Source organism: Heptranchias perlo, chromosome 4 (assembly GCF_035084215.1).
Source record: "Heptranchias perlo isolate sHepPer1 chromosome 4, sHepPer1.hap1, whole genome shotgun sequence".
Classification (NCBI taxonomy): Eukaryota; Metazoa; Chordata; class Chondrichthyes; order Hexanchiformes; family Hexanchidae; genus Heptranchias; species Heptranchias perlo.
This window is the reverse complement of record NC_090328.1, coordinates 75,264,050-75,281,097: the sequence shown is the minus strand read 5'-3', so window position 1 is coordinate 75,281,097 and position 17,048 is coordinate 75,264,050. Positions and strand designations below refer to the sequence as shown.

The following is a 17,048-nucleotide window of genomic DNA, read 5'->3' as shown; positions in this document are numbered from 1 at the left end:
TGCGGCAAGTGACTCGCCTCCTGACTCCCCAAAGCCTTTCCACCATCTACAAGGCACAAGTCAGGAGTGTGATGGAATACTCTTCACTTGCCTGGATGAATGCAGCTCCAACAATACTCAAGAAGCTCGACACCATCCAGGACATAGCAGCCCGCTTGATTGGCACCCCATCCACCACCCTGAACATTCACTCTCCATCACCGGCGCACAGTGGCTGCAGTGCGTACCATTCACAGGATGCACTGCAGCAACTCGCCAAGGCTTCTTCGACAGCACCTCCCAAACCCACAACCTCTACCATCTAGAAGGACAAGAGCAGCAGGTACATGGGAACAACACCACCTGCACATTCCCCTCCAAGTCACACACCATCCCGACTTGGAAATATATCGCCGTTCCTTCATTGTCGCTGGGTCAAAATCCTGGAACTCCCTTCCTAACAGCACTGTGGGAGAACCTTCACCACACAGACTGCAGCGGTTCAAGAAGGCAGCTCACCACCACCTTCTCAAGGGCAATTAGGGATGGGCAATAAATGCCGGCCTCACCAGCGACGCCCACATCCCATGAAAGAATTTTTTAAAAAGCGAAATACTGCGGATGCTGGAGATCTGAAATAAATCTTGCTGAGCTTCTCCAGCATTTTCTGTTTTTATTCCCGCACCCCTGGTACCATTCTGGTAAATCTCCTCTGCACCCTCTCCAAGGCCTTGACATAATTTCTAAAGTGTGGTGCCCAGAATTGGACATAATACTCTAGCTGAGGTCTAACCAGTGATTTATAAAATTTACCATAACTTCCTTGCTTTTGTACTTTTATGCCACTATTAATAAACCCAAGTATCCCATAGGCTTTATTAACAGCCTTACTGACTCGTCCTGCTACCTTCAAAGATTTGTGTATGTAAACTTCCAGGTTTCTCTCATCTGCATCCGTTTAAAATTTCACCATTTAGTTTATACTGCCGCTTCTCATTTCCCTTCCTAAATGCACCATAATTTCTCTCATCATTTAATCTACTTTACATTGTTTTGTTTATTATTAACCAACATTCCCTTTAGTCTCAACAAAACCTATAATCTACGACCACAGTGGTGTATTTTTCATTATAAGATATTAGGGCTGATTTTCCTAAACCTAACACCCAGGAACAGAGCATTTCTAAGGTGCAAGCATCAGGAATAAGGGGCAAGGATCAAAGATTCAGGCCTCCATCCCTTTAACGCTGCCCTAAGCTAATAGTGAGCCTAGTCCGTGCCTTCTCCAAGTACAGGCCAGACGGAACCATGAAAATGAGGCACAAAAGGAGTGCTCCTGGCATCCCACAGAAGCTGTGAGTTCATAATCTCACCATGGCAAGTTGTGAAATTGAACTCAATAAATCTGGTCATTTGTGGGCTAACACCAGAAAAAATTACCTTAAAAGCTGTCAGATTGTTTTAAAAATCCAACTAATTTCCTCGTGTCAGAGAAGGGCAGCTACCACTCCTTACCAGCCTACATGCGACTCCAGGCCATTATTATGTGGTTGATACTTAATGCCCTCAGGGAAACTAAGGATGGGCAATAAATGTTGCCAGAAAATGCTGGTGCTATGGCTGTCCCTGAGCCCCTACAAGCTGAAGAACTGTAAGGCAATCTCTACTATTTTTAGGACATCCTCAGGAGTTTGGACCATTCAAGATCAGATGGAGATCAGCAGTCAGAAAGTCCCAATCACTGAGGCCAGAGAAGGTAGTTTTAGGCTTGAGAGGCCTGATTACCTATGTCCTAGCACCAGCACTGACACTATCGAGGGCATGGCTCAAGACAATAAATAGAGGAGAACCCAGCACTGGACAGGTGCAGTACACTTGTTTAGCACTAGAGCGGAGGGACCCCAGGAAAATCAGCCCTATAATCATCCTCTCCACATCAACCAATTTCCCATGAGAAATGATGACAAATTCACTATATAATTATACAAACAGGGATAATGCCTCCATGCACAGAACACATGGCAGCAGTTCAGATAGGACTATCAGGAGCAGAAAATAGTGCTCATGTTTTACAGCCTATCTGATTTTCCACCCTAATAGTGAACCAGCTTTAATTTTTTATTAAAGTGCCTACTGCGTTTTTACTAAATTAGTAAATATCATAAAAGCCTAGAAAATTGGTAAAGGTGCAACCTAAGCACTCCATTGTGGAACTCTACCACTGACCCTGCCAAAATTTACGGGGTATGACGGGGTATGTGGAGGGACTTCCATGAGCCATCCATCAGCACACCTCTCTGCCAAGGAACCAGGAAACACCATCATAAGCTGCCTGCTGGGCAAGAGTCGGGTGCTTCCACACACAAAAGGAATCTGGCCATTCACGTAGAATGCTCCCCCCCCTCCCCGAGCTTCAGGGTTCTAGGCTCCAACCCCAGCTGGACGCCCAGGTAGGCCGCACTTTCGCGGCTTTGGGACAGAAATGCCCGGTGAGACCAGGGGCATGATTTTAACCCCTGGTGGGTTGGTAGTGGGTGGCAGTAAAAATTTTAAAAGTTTGGAGCGGGAATGAGTCCCGGCTCCAACACGCCGAAAAATGAGTTTCACCCAGACGTGCGCACTTCGGAAACCTGTAAGTCCCGCTGGCAATTAAAACCGGCAGGATGGCATTTAAAGGGGGAATTAACATTGTTGAAATACTTAAATCAACTAAATTTGTGGGGATTAAGGCAGACAAACTATATTAACTCTGCTTGAACGTGTCTCCCGTGGCCTCAAACATGCCATGGAAACGGAAGCAAGTTGCAGCTAGCAGCCGTTTGGACATCTAAACCAGTGATCGACAAATGGGGATAAAAGGTGAGATTTTGCAGCTGGACAAGCAGTTCTCTCAGACAAACATTTGGCTGGGAGTTCTTAGTGTTTAGACTCAGATTTCTGTTTTCACACTCAGAATTCTTCTGTTCAAACATATTTACCTGCATTTTGGACCCCCTCAAACTGACACCATCAGGATAGGGGGCGCAATGGATGTATTCAGCATTACATCTGAGGAGGAGGCACATCACCATCTACGCCAGGCATGGAGTGCAGTTATGGGAGTTGCAGCTTCAAAAGACAGAGGTGCACCACAGGGACCTGCAGAACAGTAGAGAAGGGAAAAACGGAGGGGTCGACATCGCAGGAGGCACTACCCTCGTGAGAAGGTCTACAGGCAGAGGCTGAATTTCCTGGACCTCTCTGAGGAGCACTGCCTACAAAGACTAAGATTGAGTCGCCTTCATGCTCCTTTATGCAGAGTTGCTCCCGACTGGGCTTGGTGGCCATGTATTGCCTGTCACAGTTAAAATCACCACTGAACTCAACTTCTTCGCCTCCAGATCCTTCCAGGGCGCCACCGGTGACATCAACAGGATCTCTCAGACGTTTGCCTATATTGTTCGCCAGGGCATCCCACTACGTCAACTTCCCCATCGACAACATCAGCTAGACTGAGAGGGTAGTTGGTTTTCACTCTCTGGCCAGCTTCCCATGGGTACAGGGCGCAAGTGATTGTACACACGTAGCAATCCGAGCACCTCCACATGTGCCAGGAATGTTCATCAACAGAAAAGGATATCACTATCAATGCGCAGCTGGTTTGCGACCACCGGAAGAAGTTTCTGCAGGTGTGTGCCAAATTCCAGGACAGCTGCCATGATTCCTTCATTCTGCACAAATGCAACATCCCGGCCCTCTTCCACGCACAAGACACACTTAAGGGATGGCTCCTTGGAGACAAGGGATACCCCCTGCAGATATGGCTCATGACACCTGTGAGGAACCCCACCAGCAAGGCACAGAAACGGTACAACGGCAGTCACAGCACCACCAGGTCTGTCACAGAGCAACTCATAGGACTGCTGAAGATGCGCTTCTGGTGCCTGGATCGATCACCAGCGAGGGTGTGTAGAATCATACTAGTGTGTTGCGTCCTGCACTACATTGCCCAACAGAGAGGGTTACCAGTGGATGAATTCCCATGTGCTCCACAAGCAACCGCACCTGCCATCAACATTGAAGAACACGATGTGGAGGAGGATGAGGAGAATGAGGAGAATGAGGACCATGTGCGACCCATCGGCAGAGCAGCTTCTCATCTGGCTGCCCGTCATGCCAGGGAATCACTCATATTTGACAGATTCTCATAGGGAGATCTGCAAAGTGACTACAGCCAAGTACTCAGACTACCTTTAAGGACCATCACAACCATAACCGCCCCCCCACCCCCAGGTGGCACAAAACAGTCATACAACGACGCATACACCCATTGCAAGCGCACCCAATGGGTGGCATCAAGTCTCACCTTTCATGAGCAACCACATGTAAGGGCACTTTCACAAAAGGGACTCAAGAATGGGCAAGATGTGGCAGTGGTGGTGATAATCATAACATTTAATGTGATTTTAACATAAACCAAATATAAATGAAAAACATGAGTCTGTCAAGACACACTTGTGCAGACCTTGGTGATTACAAAACCTTCGACTTCCTCTTCCTACAGCTTCTACATAGTGCATCCCCTGTGGCTGCAGCAGAGGTGGTGACAGGTTGCTCAGATTCATGCTCGGATTGCTTAGTTGCTTTCAGCCTACAACCTTTGGGTTTTGGAGCCCGTGAGGGCCCCTCCAAAGACTGCTCCACCTGCACCTGTTCAGGGGAAGACTCGGACATTTGGAGAGGAGGCAGCATTGCGGGTACTGGTTGAGGGGGGGTGGGCAACGGGGTGAGACGTGGGAGCACTTTGAGTGGCGTCACAATTTCGTGTCCCCTTTCGCCATCATCACTCTCCAGGGCAAGGGCCACATCACTCCTACCACTCTGCTGGACAACAGTTTGGAGGTCATGCATGATGCCTTATAAGGCCAGTGCTAATGTATTTGTCTGCCTGTCTAAGGCAGCAGAACGTAGTTCACCGAGTCAGCACAGCCTTTGCCAGTGCCTGAATTGACTCATTTGTGAGCCGTGCTCGAAGCTCAATGGAGGCTGCCATTCTCTCCATCGCAGACATTCCCACACTTACCTTCACCGCCAATCCACTAGTGATGGAGTTGAACGCCTCCATCCTCTTTGCTATTGTGGAGAGTGTGCATGGCACGTTTTCCACTCCCTCGCAAAGTTGCTCCTGCACTTCTATCATTTTCCTTCTCAAGGATGGCCCCCGGGGATCAGCATCAGTGCCAAGCTGAGCAGAGCTTGGAGCGGAGTGTTCCCCTCCGACACGGGACTCTCCACAGCAGCTCCTGCCACCAGTGTCTGCTCGTGCTCACTTGTGTGTGGTGACTCACCAGGTGACAACCCAACTATCTCTCTAATAGGACCTACCGAGGTGTGAGTATCTGCGCTCGTGCATGTCTTGCTAAGATGAGACGATGCGTCCTCAGAGGCAGGGAGCTCCTCTGAGGAATCGCCCTCGCCCACTTCTTCAGTCCGTGACGCCCCGGAAGAGAACACACAGCAATATTAATAATCATCGCAGAAGTAATGTTACGATGAGCATACTGAAGTGCGCAACAGGTCAATCATTGATAACATCAATCCATGTTGAGTGTGAGGGATGTTAAAGTTCTGTCACCAGACGTTTGCGGGATGCCAGTCTCACCATCCTCTACGGCCAGCCACTCCACCATCCGGCTTATCTGCAACGCCTCCTCCTCCACCTCTGTGAGGGCCACTATTTGTGGAGGCCCTGCTCCAGTCTTGGTCCTCTCCCTTGCATTTTGCGCTCTCTTCTCCTACAAGAGGAGAAATTACAGACATGAGTGAGTGATGGTGACGTGGTCACCCGATGGATGCATTGCTTTGGGTCAGGTTGACAATAAAGCAGATGCATCAGAGGATGACTATCAGATAGATTGGTCATATTGCATCAGGATTGGGATGAGTGGGAGAGGTGGGTTCACAAATGGGGGGGGTGGGGGGTGAAAAAGTGCACAGAAGATGAAGGTAAGTCAAGACTGAGCCTTAAGTAGGTGTGAGGAGTGATGTGATGGAGTAGGCTTCGCAGGGCAGTGCGGGAGGGGAGGGAATGTTCACCACAGAATGCAGGTGAATCAGTAACTGTACTCACTTTTCCTGACCTGGTTAAGTCATTAAATCTCTTTCTGCACTGAAGCCACAACCGGGACACCATGCTCCTGCTGCTGACCTGGTCAGCCACCTCCAGCCATGTCTTCTTTGAGACAGACCCGGGTTCCTTTCTCCTGGATCTGCTGGATAAACCACCTCCCTCCTGCTTTTCACTGTGCCCAGCAATGTCTCCAAGGCAGCATCAGAGAACCTAGGTGCAGGCTTGGCTCTGGAACATTGCATATTGATTGTGGCCTCCTTTCTCCTTCAAAATGCATTGTTGAGGTGACCCTTTAAATAGTGGGCTTTAAACGCGTCATGCGGGTGCGCAGTTCGCCCGCTGTGCAGCTTGAGGACACAAAACTCAGAAGTTCAGTTAAGTGGCTTCAATCTAGTCGCAATTGCTCTGGAAACCACGTGATTTATTCCTCCGGGTTTCCCACCCGATTATACACCCCCCTGCTAAGATCCCGCCGCCATGTTAAAATCATGGCCCAGATGTACCTGCACCAATGATATGCTGAGACCTAACTAAGGGCCTAAGAGCGGGAACATCCAACTTAGAGAGTCACCACTCCTAGCCCAGTCCCTCCCTTACTTTGGTGGCTTTGTACAAGCGGGTGGAAGTTCCGTCCTCACAAGGCCATTGTGGAAACTCTGCCTTAAGTCCGGGAGCTGGCATATCCAGTATCTGGCTGAGTTTGCAGCCATTTCAGTGAACTCCCACTGGACTTATGGTGGGAATCCACTGGAACAGCTGTACAATTTCAGGCCTAAACATTTTAAAGAACTAACAGCCAACATCCTAGCCACAGCCACAAATGCACTTTTCTCAGCGGCACCCTGCAAACCTCCTCCCACTATTTCCCTCCTTAGTATCCCCCTTCCAGTATTCCCACACCCAGCAACTCCCATCCCTAATGCTTCCACACCCCAACACTACTATCCCAGTACTCCCCTACCCACAGGCCACCCTCCCAACACTACTAGATCATCACCTCCACTCAATATTTCTACACACCTCCTACCTAGCTGCAACATGGAGCATCTTCCTTACCATCGTCTACTGGATCCTAGACTTTCTTTTTAAAAAAAGCTAAGAGATAGCATTTATTACATACCTAAACAAACATAATAATCAAGGCCCCGGGTTTACAATTTCCTGAAAAATGTGAACATAATCACTGAATTTAAACCCAAAAATATTAATGCTCCCATAATAGTTTGTAATAAAAATACAATTTCAATTATTCAATCACCGTAACTCAGTGGCTCTGATATATTGTGTACTATATAGCATAAATTAACTTATCCTCCTATATACCAAGAGCAATGGCATAGGATATCAACTGTAATTGCATAAATACTTAAAGGTGCAATGCACTTATAAAATTTTTTCAAAGAATTCCTGATCTTCCACATACCTGTACTTGTTGTCCCAACCATTGAAAGGCATAGAATCCTACTTTTGTTCTCAGAATGAGGAGTCCAAACAAAAACTGCAAGCTTACGCCCCAGAAAACAGTGCTCCATTTTACCTAGATGTGAACCCAATAAGAACTATTTAAGAAGATGAACTTAATTACATGATGTCATTTTAGCATTTATCTAATTACTAAGTGCTATTCTTGTTGGGAGCGAGAACCAACTGAATTACAGATCCAAATCAATCCAAAATCAAGCTGCTTCAGATGCTGAATCCAAAATCACTATGTTCAGGTTCAAAAGTATTTCTTCTGGGGATGTAAGGTACTTAATCTACATATAGACAGCCCAATTTTTCTTCACACTTTCAGTAACCTTGCTGTCATATTTCTTGTTTCATTTCTCATGTTGATCGGAGCTTTTAAACTTTGAAAAATGATTCAGAGTACCTTTTTATTACATTGCCTGGGTTTGGATTTGGATGGTCTGGATACATACATGCATTTGAATAGAATCCCCTTCATTACTTCCTAATTGTTAGGTCTTTTTTAATAAAGAATGTGTTTTTTGATTGCAATATGAACACATTGTGCCAGAACTTGCACAGAGCAGTGTGGCAACGATCGCTTTAGCTCCTGCTAATTAAATTAACGAATGTACTTACTTCAGACACTGTGACGTCGACTTGCTTGATTTTGAACTTTTAAAAAAATTGTGCGCAATCACTCAGCCTCTGAGCAGGGTAAGTCGATGCGCATGGAACAGTCTGTGAGAATAGAAGACACGCCCACAAAATCTGTCAGGAAGAGAAGTTGCACCCACAAGCAGGCAAGCAGACTCCATTCATTTAAAGTTAGCATTCTTGAAGTCATTGTAAACAAAAATTTTAATTTTTTTAATAAAAAGCCAAAGAAATAATTGAATTAAATTAAAGAGACAGAAGGGAAAAGTAAAAAAATTATTTAAAAAAATACTAAAATAAGGAGTAATGTGAGACTCCATATTTTTAAAATTTAACTTTTAGTTGTTTGGCAGTCATAAAGAGTTATCGCGCTTTTAAAACTTAGTTTAGACCTGGTATTATTAAGTATACCTTTTGGTGGCATAATTAGTTACTTTCCAGCTGAACGGATGAGCAAGTTTGTGATTTTTCAGTGATTTCAATGATTGTAGTGTGAGATGTCCCTTTAATTCGCAGCTGTCAAATCGCATTGTTGAGCTCTCCGTTATTTTGGGAGCAAGTTCTGCCCCAATATTTACCATATGAATACAGTATTTAATTCTTTCAGAGCAAAAGATATTTAATTCCTGAGGTGTGTTTTAAATCAATTTTTTAACTAATTTCCCCTCCCCACGAGCCCTAAATATCTGCCAACCTTCCCGTGTTCAGGATGCTTGACCTTAGCTGGTTAAACAAAATGGTCAGCCTGCAGAATTCTTCAAGTACTGGGCGTGGTAGCATAGCGGTTGTGTTACTGGGCTAGTGGTCCAGAGGCTTGAACGAATAATCCAGAGAACATCATAGTATCATAGTAGGTACAGCACAGGAGGAGGCCATTGTGCCTGTGCCGGCTCTTTGAAAGAGCAATCCAATCAATCCCATTCCCCTGCTCTGTCCCATAGTCCTCTAAATTTTTTCCCTTCAAGTATTTATCTAATTCCCTTTTGAAAGTTGCTATTGAATCTGCTTCCATCACCCTTTCAGGCAGTGCATTCCAGATCATTACAACTCGCTGCATAAAAAACATTTCCTCATGTCACCCTTGGCTCTTTTTGCCGATCAGCTTAAATATGTGTCCTTTGGTCACCGACTCTTCTGCCACCGGAAAGTTTCTCCTTATTTACTCTGTCAACATGAATTCAAATCCCACCACAGCAGTTTGAGAATTTGAATTCAGTTTTTAAAAAAATGAATCTGCCGATTGTTGTATAAACCCAACTGGTTCACAAATGTCCTTTAGGAAATAGAATGTACTCTGGGTGGAAAACTTCAATATCCATCACCAAGAGTGGCTCGGTAGTACCAACACTGACTGAGCTGGCTGAGTCCTGAAGGACATAGCTGCCAGACTAGCCTTGCAGCAAGCAGTGGGAGAACATGAGGGAATAACCTATGTTACCTCGTCCTCACCAATCTACCTGTCGCAGATGCATTTCCCCATGACAGTATTGGTAGAAAAGACCACTGCACAGTCCTCGTGGAGACCAAATCCCGTCTTCACACTGAGGATATCCTCCATCATGTCGCGTGAACTAGTTATGCTCTCAGCTAAGCTTGTTCCAGTACAGCTACATCCCTGGCATCTACCAGATAATATGGAAAATTGCTCAGGTATGTCCTGTCAACAAAGGATAAATCCAACCCAGCCAATTATCAGCCTTCTCCCAATCATCAACAAGGTCATGAAAGGAGTCACCACCAGTGCTTATATTCAGTTGCCAGTCCTGTTCTTTATATAGCCATGTTTCAGTTATTCCTACTATATCTGGTTCCTCACAATGGATTATTGCCTCCAGTTCCCCAGTTTTATTTTGGACAGTGTACAGGCAGTTTAATTCATCTTTAATAGTTGTTCCTTTTACTTTATTTTTAACAGTCCTTTTACACTTCTGGTTTATAACTGTATTTGTTCCTTGACAGTTTATGTTATGTTATGTGACCATTATTCTTTATTCTGGTCTGACCTTTAGACTCATCTCCTGTTTCTTTTATCTTTAAGCTTTTGTTATTGCTACCAGATCCCTCCCCCCATCTTGCTAGTTTACAGCCTTATGCACCACCCTATTTATCCTTTCCTCTAGGACTCTGGTCCCATTCCAGTTCAGCTCCTTCCTTTCCCAGTACTGGTGCTAGTATCCCATGAGATGGAACCCCTCCTTCCCACACCACTCCTTCAGCCGCGCATTCTCCTTTCTGATCAGCCTATCCCTATGCCACTTAGCACATGGCTCGGGTAGTAAACCTGAGATCACCACCCATGAGGTCTTGCTTTTTAATTTAGTTCCCAGCTTCTGATAGTCCAAATTGCATGGCTGCTAGTGGGTAGGGGGTGTCTAATTTTAATGCTTCAGGCATCACAACTGTATGGGCAAGCTTGATGGACCAGATGGTCTTTTCCTGTCTGTCATTTTCATATATTTGTATGTTTGGATCCCTGTTCTTTCATGATCTTGGTGCATTAGTTATTACTGGTGTTTGGGCTTTCTTTCTGCATTGCAAGATGTTCTTGCACAATCTTTTCCCTAAAAGTGTCTTATCAACAATTGCTATTTCACTAGCAACAAGTGAGTTTTTCAGCACCTTTAGGAATTCCTATGACAGTCTTAGATTTGGAAGAGGAAGAGGATATTATGTGAAATAAACACAGTTCAATTCCACCTGATGTGTTTGGCGTCAACTTGCCTTCATCGCAGAAGCTGGGTGTTTAGATCTAGGCACATCTAACTGAATATGGTCTGCCTTAGGAACATAGGAACAGGAGTAGGCCATTCAGCCCCTCGTGCCTGCTCCACCATTTGATAAGATCATGGCTGATCTGTGATCTAACTCCATATACCTGCCTTTGGCCCATATCCCTTAATACCTTTGGTTGCCAAAAAGCTATCTATCTCACATTTAAATTTAGCAATTGAGCTAGTATCAATTGTCGTTTGCGGAAGAGAGTTCCAAACTTCTAACACCCTTTGTGTGTAGAAATGTTTTCTAATCTCACTCCTGAAAGGTCTGGCTCTAATTTTTAGACTGTGCCCCCACTCCTAAAATCCCCAACCAGCGGAAATAGTTTCTCTCTATCCATAGCTGCAGCATAACTTCTGCCCCTTGTACTCTAGATATAAAGGCCAGCATTCCATTAGCCTTATTGATTATTTTCTGAACCTGTTCATGACACTTCAATGATCTATGTACCTGAACCCCTAAGTCCCTTTGGACATCCACAGTTTTTAACTTTTTACCATTTAGAATGTACCCTGTTCTATCCTTTATTGATCCAAAGTGGATGACCTCACATTTGTCTACATTGAATTCCATTTGCCACAGTTTTGCCCATTCACCTAATCTATCAATATCGCTTTGTAATTTCATGTTTTCATCTACACTGCTTACAATGCCACCAATCTTTGTGTCATCGGCAAACTTAGATATGAGACTTTCTATGCCTTCATCTAAGTCATTAATAAATAGTGAATAACTGAGGCCCCAAGACAGATCCCTGCGGACCTCCACTAGTCACATCCTGCCAATGTGAGTACCTACTCATTATCCCTACTCTCTGTCGCCTTTCGCTCAGCCAACTTCCTAACCGAGTCCGTACTTTTCCCTCGATTCCATGGACTTCTATCTTAGCTAACAGTCTTTTATGTGGGACTTTATCAAATGCCTTCTGGAAGTCCATATAAATAACATACATTAACATTCCCCTGTCCACTACTTCAGTCACCTCTTCAAAAAATTCAATCAGGTTTATCAGGCACGACCTACCTTTCACAAATCCATGCTGGCTCTCTCTGATTAACTGAAAATTCTCGAGGTGTTCAGTCACCCTATCCTTAATTATAGACTTCAGCATTTTCCCCACAACTGAATATGGTCTGCCTTTATCGTCTACGGTTCATGAGTGAGGCAGTGACCAAGTTATGAAGGCCAATATTCCTCTGTGCCTGCGAACACTCAGATCCCAGTCACTGTGGAGAGGTATAGGAGTCAGAGACCCACTACACTGGGATTTCCAGGGCTTTCCCAAATTAGCATAAGGGTGATTTCAATAGGTGCACAATCACATTTTTATAGAAATAAGGCAGATGGGGACATTGCCAGTCATTTAGCCTCAACTTCTTCCTCATCACACCTAAACGCAAGGAAACCAAAAAAATGGTGGTGAAGCTTACACTGAGATCCTTCTCTGACCTGAGAGCAACCCAAATAACACAACAGCAACAGGAAGTTTACCTTCTTCTCTTCCAGCAGGCTCTCTGGGCCTAGCAGTCTTCTGACTGCAGCTGCACTCCTGTTTCACCGCCAGTTCCCAATGAAAAGCAATTGTTAGGGGGGCAGGCCTGCGCCAGAGGTGCACCCAGGCTGTGCATGGAAACAGACCATTAGCCATCACTGAGGAATGCAAAGCCTGCCATCAAGGTACGGTCAAGCTGATCCTTTGGCTTGCCCACTCCAAAAAAGTGAGAGCCTCCTGTAAGTTGGAACCCCAAATCTAAGTGGCTGCAGTTTACAGCGCGCATGAGAGTAACAAAACTTGGACTTTGCACCTCTGTCCTCAGTGCCTCCCCTGTAGATGCTCATGGAATTGCCAATCGTTCCACAGTGGACTGCAGATTTATGAATCCCTCACGTGGTGTTGTAGGCTTGTCAGAGCTGCACTTCTGCAGTTTCTAACATTCCATGCAGGGCTCTCTGAATGTTCTCAAGACTACATGAAGCACATACTCATTTTTGAGCTCCCTTCAAAAAGCAGACGGGTCATTAACCAGAGGACACAGATTTAAGGTGATTGGCAAAAGAGCTAGAGACGACATGAGGAAACATTTTTTTTTAAACACAGCGAGTTGTGATGATCTGGATTGCACTGCCTGAAATGGTGGTGGAAGCAGAGAGGTGACCAATGGAGGGGCCAACACACAAGAGGCACCACCCACTAGTTAGGCCACAGCTTGAGTACTGTGCACAGTTCTGGTCATATTACAGGAAGGATGTAATTGCACTAGGAGAGGATGCAGAGGAGATTTATGAAGATGTTGCCAGGACTGGAGAATTTTAGCTATGATGACAGATTGGATAGGCTGGGGTTGTTTTCCTTGGAACAGAGGAGGCTGAGGGGTGATTTGATTGAAGTGTACAAAATTATGAGGGGTCTAGATAGAGTGGATAGGAAGGACCTATTTCCCTTAGCAGGGGGATCAATAACCAGGGGGCATAGATTTAAAGTGATTGGTACAAGGATGAGAGCGGAAATGAGGAAATTTTTTTTCACTCAGAGGGTGGTGGGGGTCTGGAACTCACTGCCTGAGAGGGTAGTAGAGGCAGAAACCCTCAACTCATTTAAAAAAATACCTGGCTCTGCATCTGACGAGCCGTGACCTGCAGGACTACGGACCAAATTTGGGAAAGTGGGATTAGGCTGGGTGGCTCGTTTCTCAGCCGGCGCAGACAAGTTGGGCCAAATGGCCTCCTTCTGTGTTGTAAATTTTCGATGATTCTATGAGAGGGTCTACAGGCAGAGACTAAGCTTCCTGACCCTCTGTGAGAAGTAGTGCCTACAAAGGCTGATATTGAGTGGCCAGGTGGTCGCAGACATTTGCAGGCTCCTTCAGGAAGAGCTGCTCTCGGATGCACCTGGTGGCCACGCATTGCCTGGTGCAGTTAAAGTCGCAACTGCCGTCAATTTCTTCGCCTCTTGATCCTTCTAAGGCACCACCGGTGACATCTCCAGGGTGTCTCAGTTATCTGCACGCAAGTGTATAAGGCGGGTGACGGATGGCTTGTCTGCCAGGTTATCCAACTATGTGAACTTCCCCCGCGACGGACATCAGCCAGACTGAGAGGACAGTGGGTTTCAACTCTCTGGCTGGCTTCCCACAGGTGCAGGACGCAATTGATTGTGCACACGTAGCTATTCGAGGACCTCCGCATGAGCCAGAAATATTCATAAACTGACAGGGCTATCACTCTCAGTGCACAACTAGTGTGCGATCACCAGAACAGGTTTCTGCAGGTGTGCAGCAGATTCCCTGGCAGCTGTCATGATTCATTCATTTTGCACAAATCCAACATCCCGGCCCCCTTCCACGCACAAGACAGACTTAAGGGCTGGCTCCTCGGAGACAAAGGATACCCCCTGCAGACGTGGCTCATGACACCTGTGAGAAACCCCACCAACGAGGCACAGCAGCAGTACAACCAGAGCCACATCACCACCAGGTCTGTCATTGAGCAAGCCATAGGCATGTTGAAGATGCATTTCAGGTGCCTGGATAGATCTGGTGGAGCCCTTCAGTACTCGCCAGCAAGCATGTCCAGAATAATCGTCATGTGCTGCGTGTTCTGCATAACATAGCGCAGCAGAGAGGATCACAGGTGGAGGGGGTTGAATGTGCTCATCAAGTATTCTCTGCTGGCTCCAACATTGATGAGGAGGAGGTGACGAAGAGGAAAATGAAGATGGGGAACTCATCGCCAGTTCAACCGCACACATTGCAGCCAGTGATGCCCTCATCTCTAACAGGTTCTCATAATGAGATATGCAATATGAAGAATTTGAGATACTCAGGCCACCCAACCCCCTCACTTTGCACTAAACAGTCCTTCAACCACGCATACACCCATTGCACACCCGTCCAATGGCATTCGTGAAAGGGCGACTTCACAAACGGGACGCAATAATGGCCAAGGTGTGGTAGTGATGATAATGATTAAATTTAATGTACCATAACAACAAAAAATAAATGAACAATATGACATTTCGTCAAACACCCTCGTGCATACCCTTGGTGAATTACCATTGCTTAACCTTTCACTTTCTACCGATGCTATGTGGTGCAACCCGCGCCTTCAGATGATGTAGTGGTAGGTTGCTCAGATACCTGCTCTGACTGCCGAGATGCTCTCGGCCTACTCCCTCTGGGTTTTGGAGACCTCAAGGGCTCTGCTAAAGACTGCTCCACCTGCACCTGTGCAGGGTCAGACTGGGAGAGGAAGCAGCAGGTTGGTGAACAGATGTGCTGTGTTGTAAGGCCACGGATAATGTATCGGTCATCCTGTTTAAGGCGGCAGACATGTTGGCATCTAGAATCTGCATAGCCATCGTCTTGGCCTGCATAGATTCATTTGAGAACTGTGCTTGAAGCTCTATGGAGGCTGCCTCTCTCTCCATTGCAGAATCTACGTACTTACCTGCAACAACAACCCACTAGCCATTAAGTTGGACACCTTCATCCTCTCCGCTATTGTGGAGAGTGTGCGTGGCACCTTTTGCATTACTTCGCAAAGTTGCTACTGCACCTCGATCATTCTCCTGCTCAACGATGGCCCCCGGGGTTCAGGAACTGGGTGTTCAGCTGAGCAGAGCTTGGAGAGGCGTGCGCACCCCCCCCTCCCAAAAGAGGACTCTCCATAGCTGCCCCTTCAACCAGTGTCCACTCGTGCACACTTGTGAGTGGTGAATCACCAGGTGACAACCCAACTATCTGCCTTACAGGACCCACCGAAGTGCAAGCATCTGCACTGGTGCATGGCTGTACGTCCTGTGATGGTGCATCCTCAGAAGGTATGAGTTCCTCTGAGGAATCAATGTCTTCCATTTTCTGATTGTTCTTGAAGTCATGAAGGCCCTGGAAGACAACAGAAAGCGATATGAATGATTCATCGGAAAAGTGGGAGTGGAGTCATGCGATGGAGTAGGTGTGCCAACACAGAGTTTGGGGTGGGAGGGTGGGGTAGATGTTGCATTTCACAGAATGTGGGCGAATAAGCAAATGTACTCACTTTTCCTGACCTGGTTAGGTCATTAAATGCTTCCCGCACTGCAGCCAAGACCTGGGCAACGTGCTCCTATTACTCACCTGTTCTGCCACCTCCAGCCACTTTCTTGGTGGCAGAAGCAGGTTTCTTCCTCCTATCACCAGGGTGTAACACCTCACTCTTGCTTCTCACAGCAACCAGCAGTATCTCAAGGGAGGTGTCAGAGAACCTGTGCTGACTTTCCTCTATGTCCTTCCATTTCGCTTTTTACTCCTTTCTCCTTCAAGATCCATTTTTGCATTGGCCCTTTAAATAGTGAGCTTTAAATCGCGTCATGCAGATGCACAGCATGCCCGCTGCGCAGCATGGAGACACAAAACCCAGAACTAATATTATGTGCCTTCAATTGAGTTGCAATCGGACAAACCGACACGCTCAAGTTACTTCCGGGTTTCCCACGCAATTATTTACCCATCCGCTGAGATGCCGCCTCCATGCTAAAATAATTCCCAAAGTATCTCAGCATTACCTGCGTTTGCTTTATAACAGTAATGCAGGCCTATAAATGTTAAGTTTGTAGTCGACAGGTGGAAATTGGTTATGGCCCATTTTAGGGCCCATAACCAACACACAGGGCACACACCCCAACCAAGAGGCCAGAGACTGGCCCGAAATTGGGCCTCACGCTTCATTTCAATCATTTAAGCCAGCTGTCACGCCTGTCATGCCTACAGAGGCAGCTCACCTATTTCCTGCAGTTGAATTTTGGGCCACTTGCCCTCAGGCGCGTCCCGGGCAAGGGGGTCCAATCGCAGTTCTGGAGCCGGGAGGAGCACTCATATCACTAACATGTAGTATATTTTTGTATTTCAGAGGAAGAGCATTCAGCTATTCCTGCAGTGTCACATTCTTAACCCCCAGGACTCCTCTGCAGTGCAGAAAAGAAGTTTAACAACCAGACCAGAAATGCCAAGGTAGGGTGTGTGCCTGTTCCCTATGACCTTTCCTGGCATTCTATTTAAATCTGTGTCAGCCCCATTAATTATGATATAAAACTGAAATGTAA

At 46.2% G+C, this 17,048-nt stretch overlaps 1 protein-coding gene across 1 annotated transcript in view; it reads right to left on the bottom strand.

Moving 5' to 3' along the window:
* LOC137320640 (solute carrier family 28 member 3-like) overlaps window positions 1-17,048 on the bottom strand; it is a 111,650-nt gene that overhangs the window by 59,153 nt on the left and 35,449 nt on the right. The window contains exon 7 of the mRNA XM_067982321.1: window positions 7,512-7,625. Within this exon, the coding sequence (XP_067838422.1) occupies window positions 7,512-7,625 (114 nt within the window). The remainder of the gene's footprint in view (window positions 1-7,511; window positions 7,626-17,048) is intronic.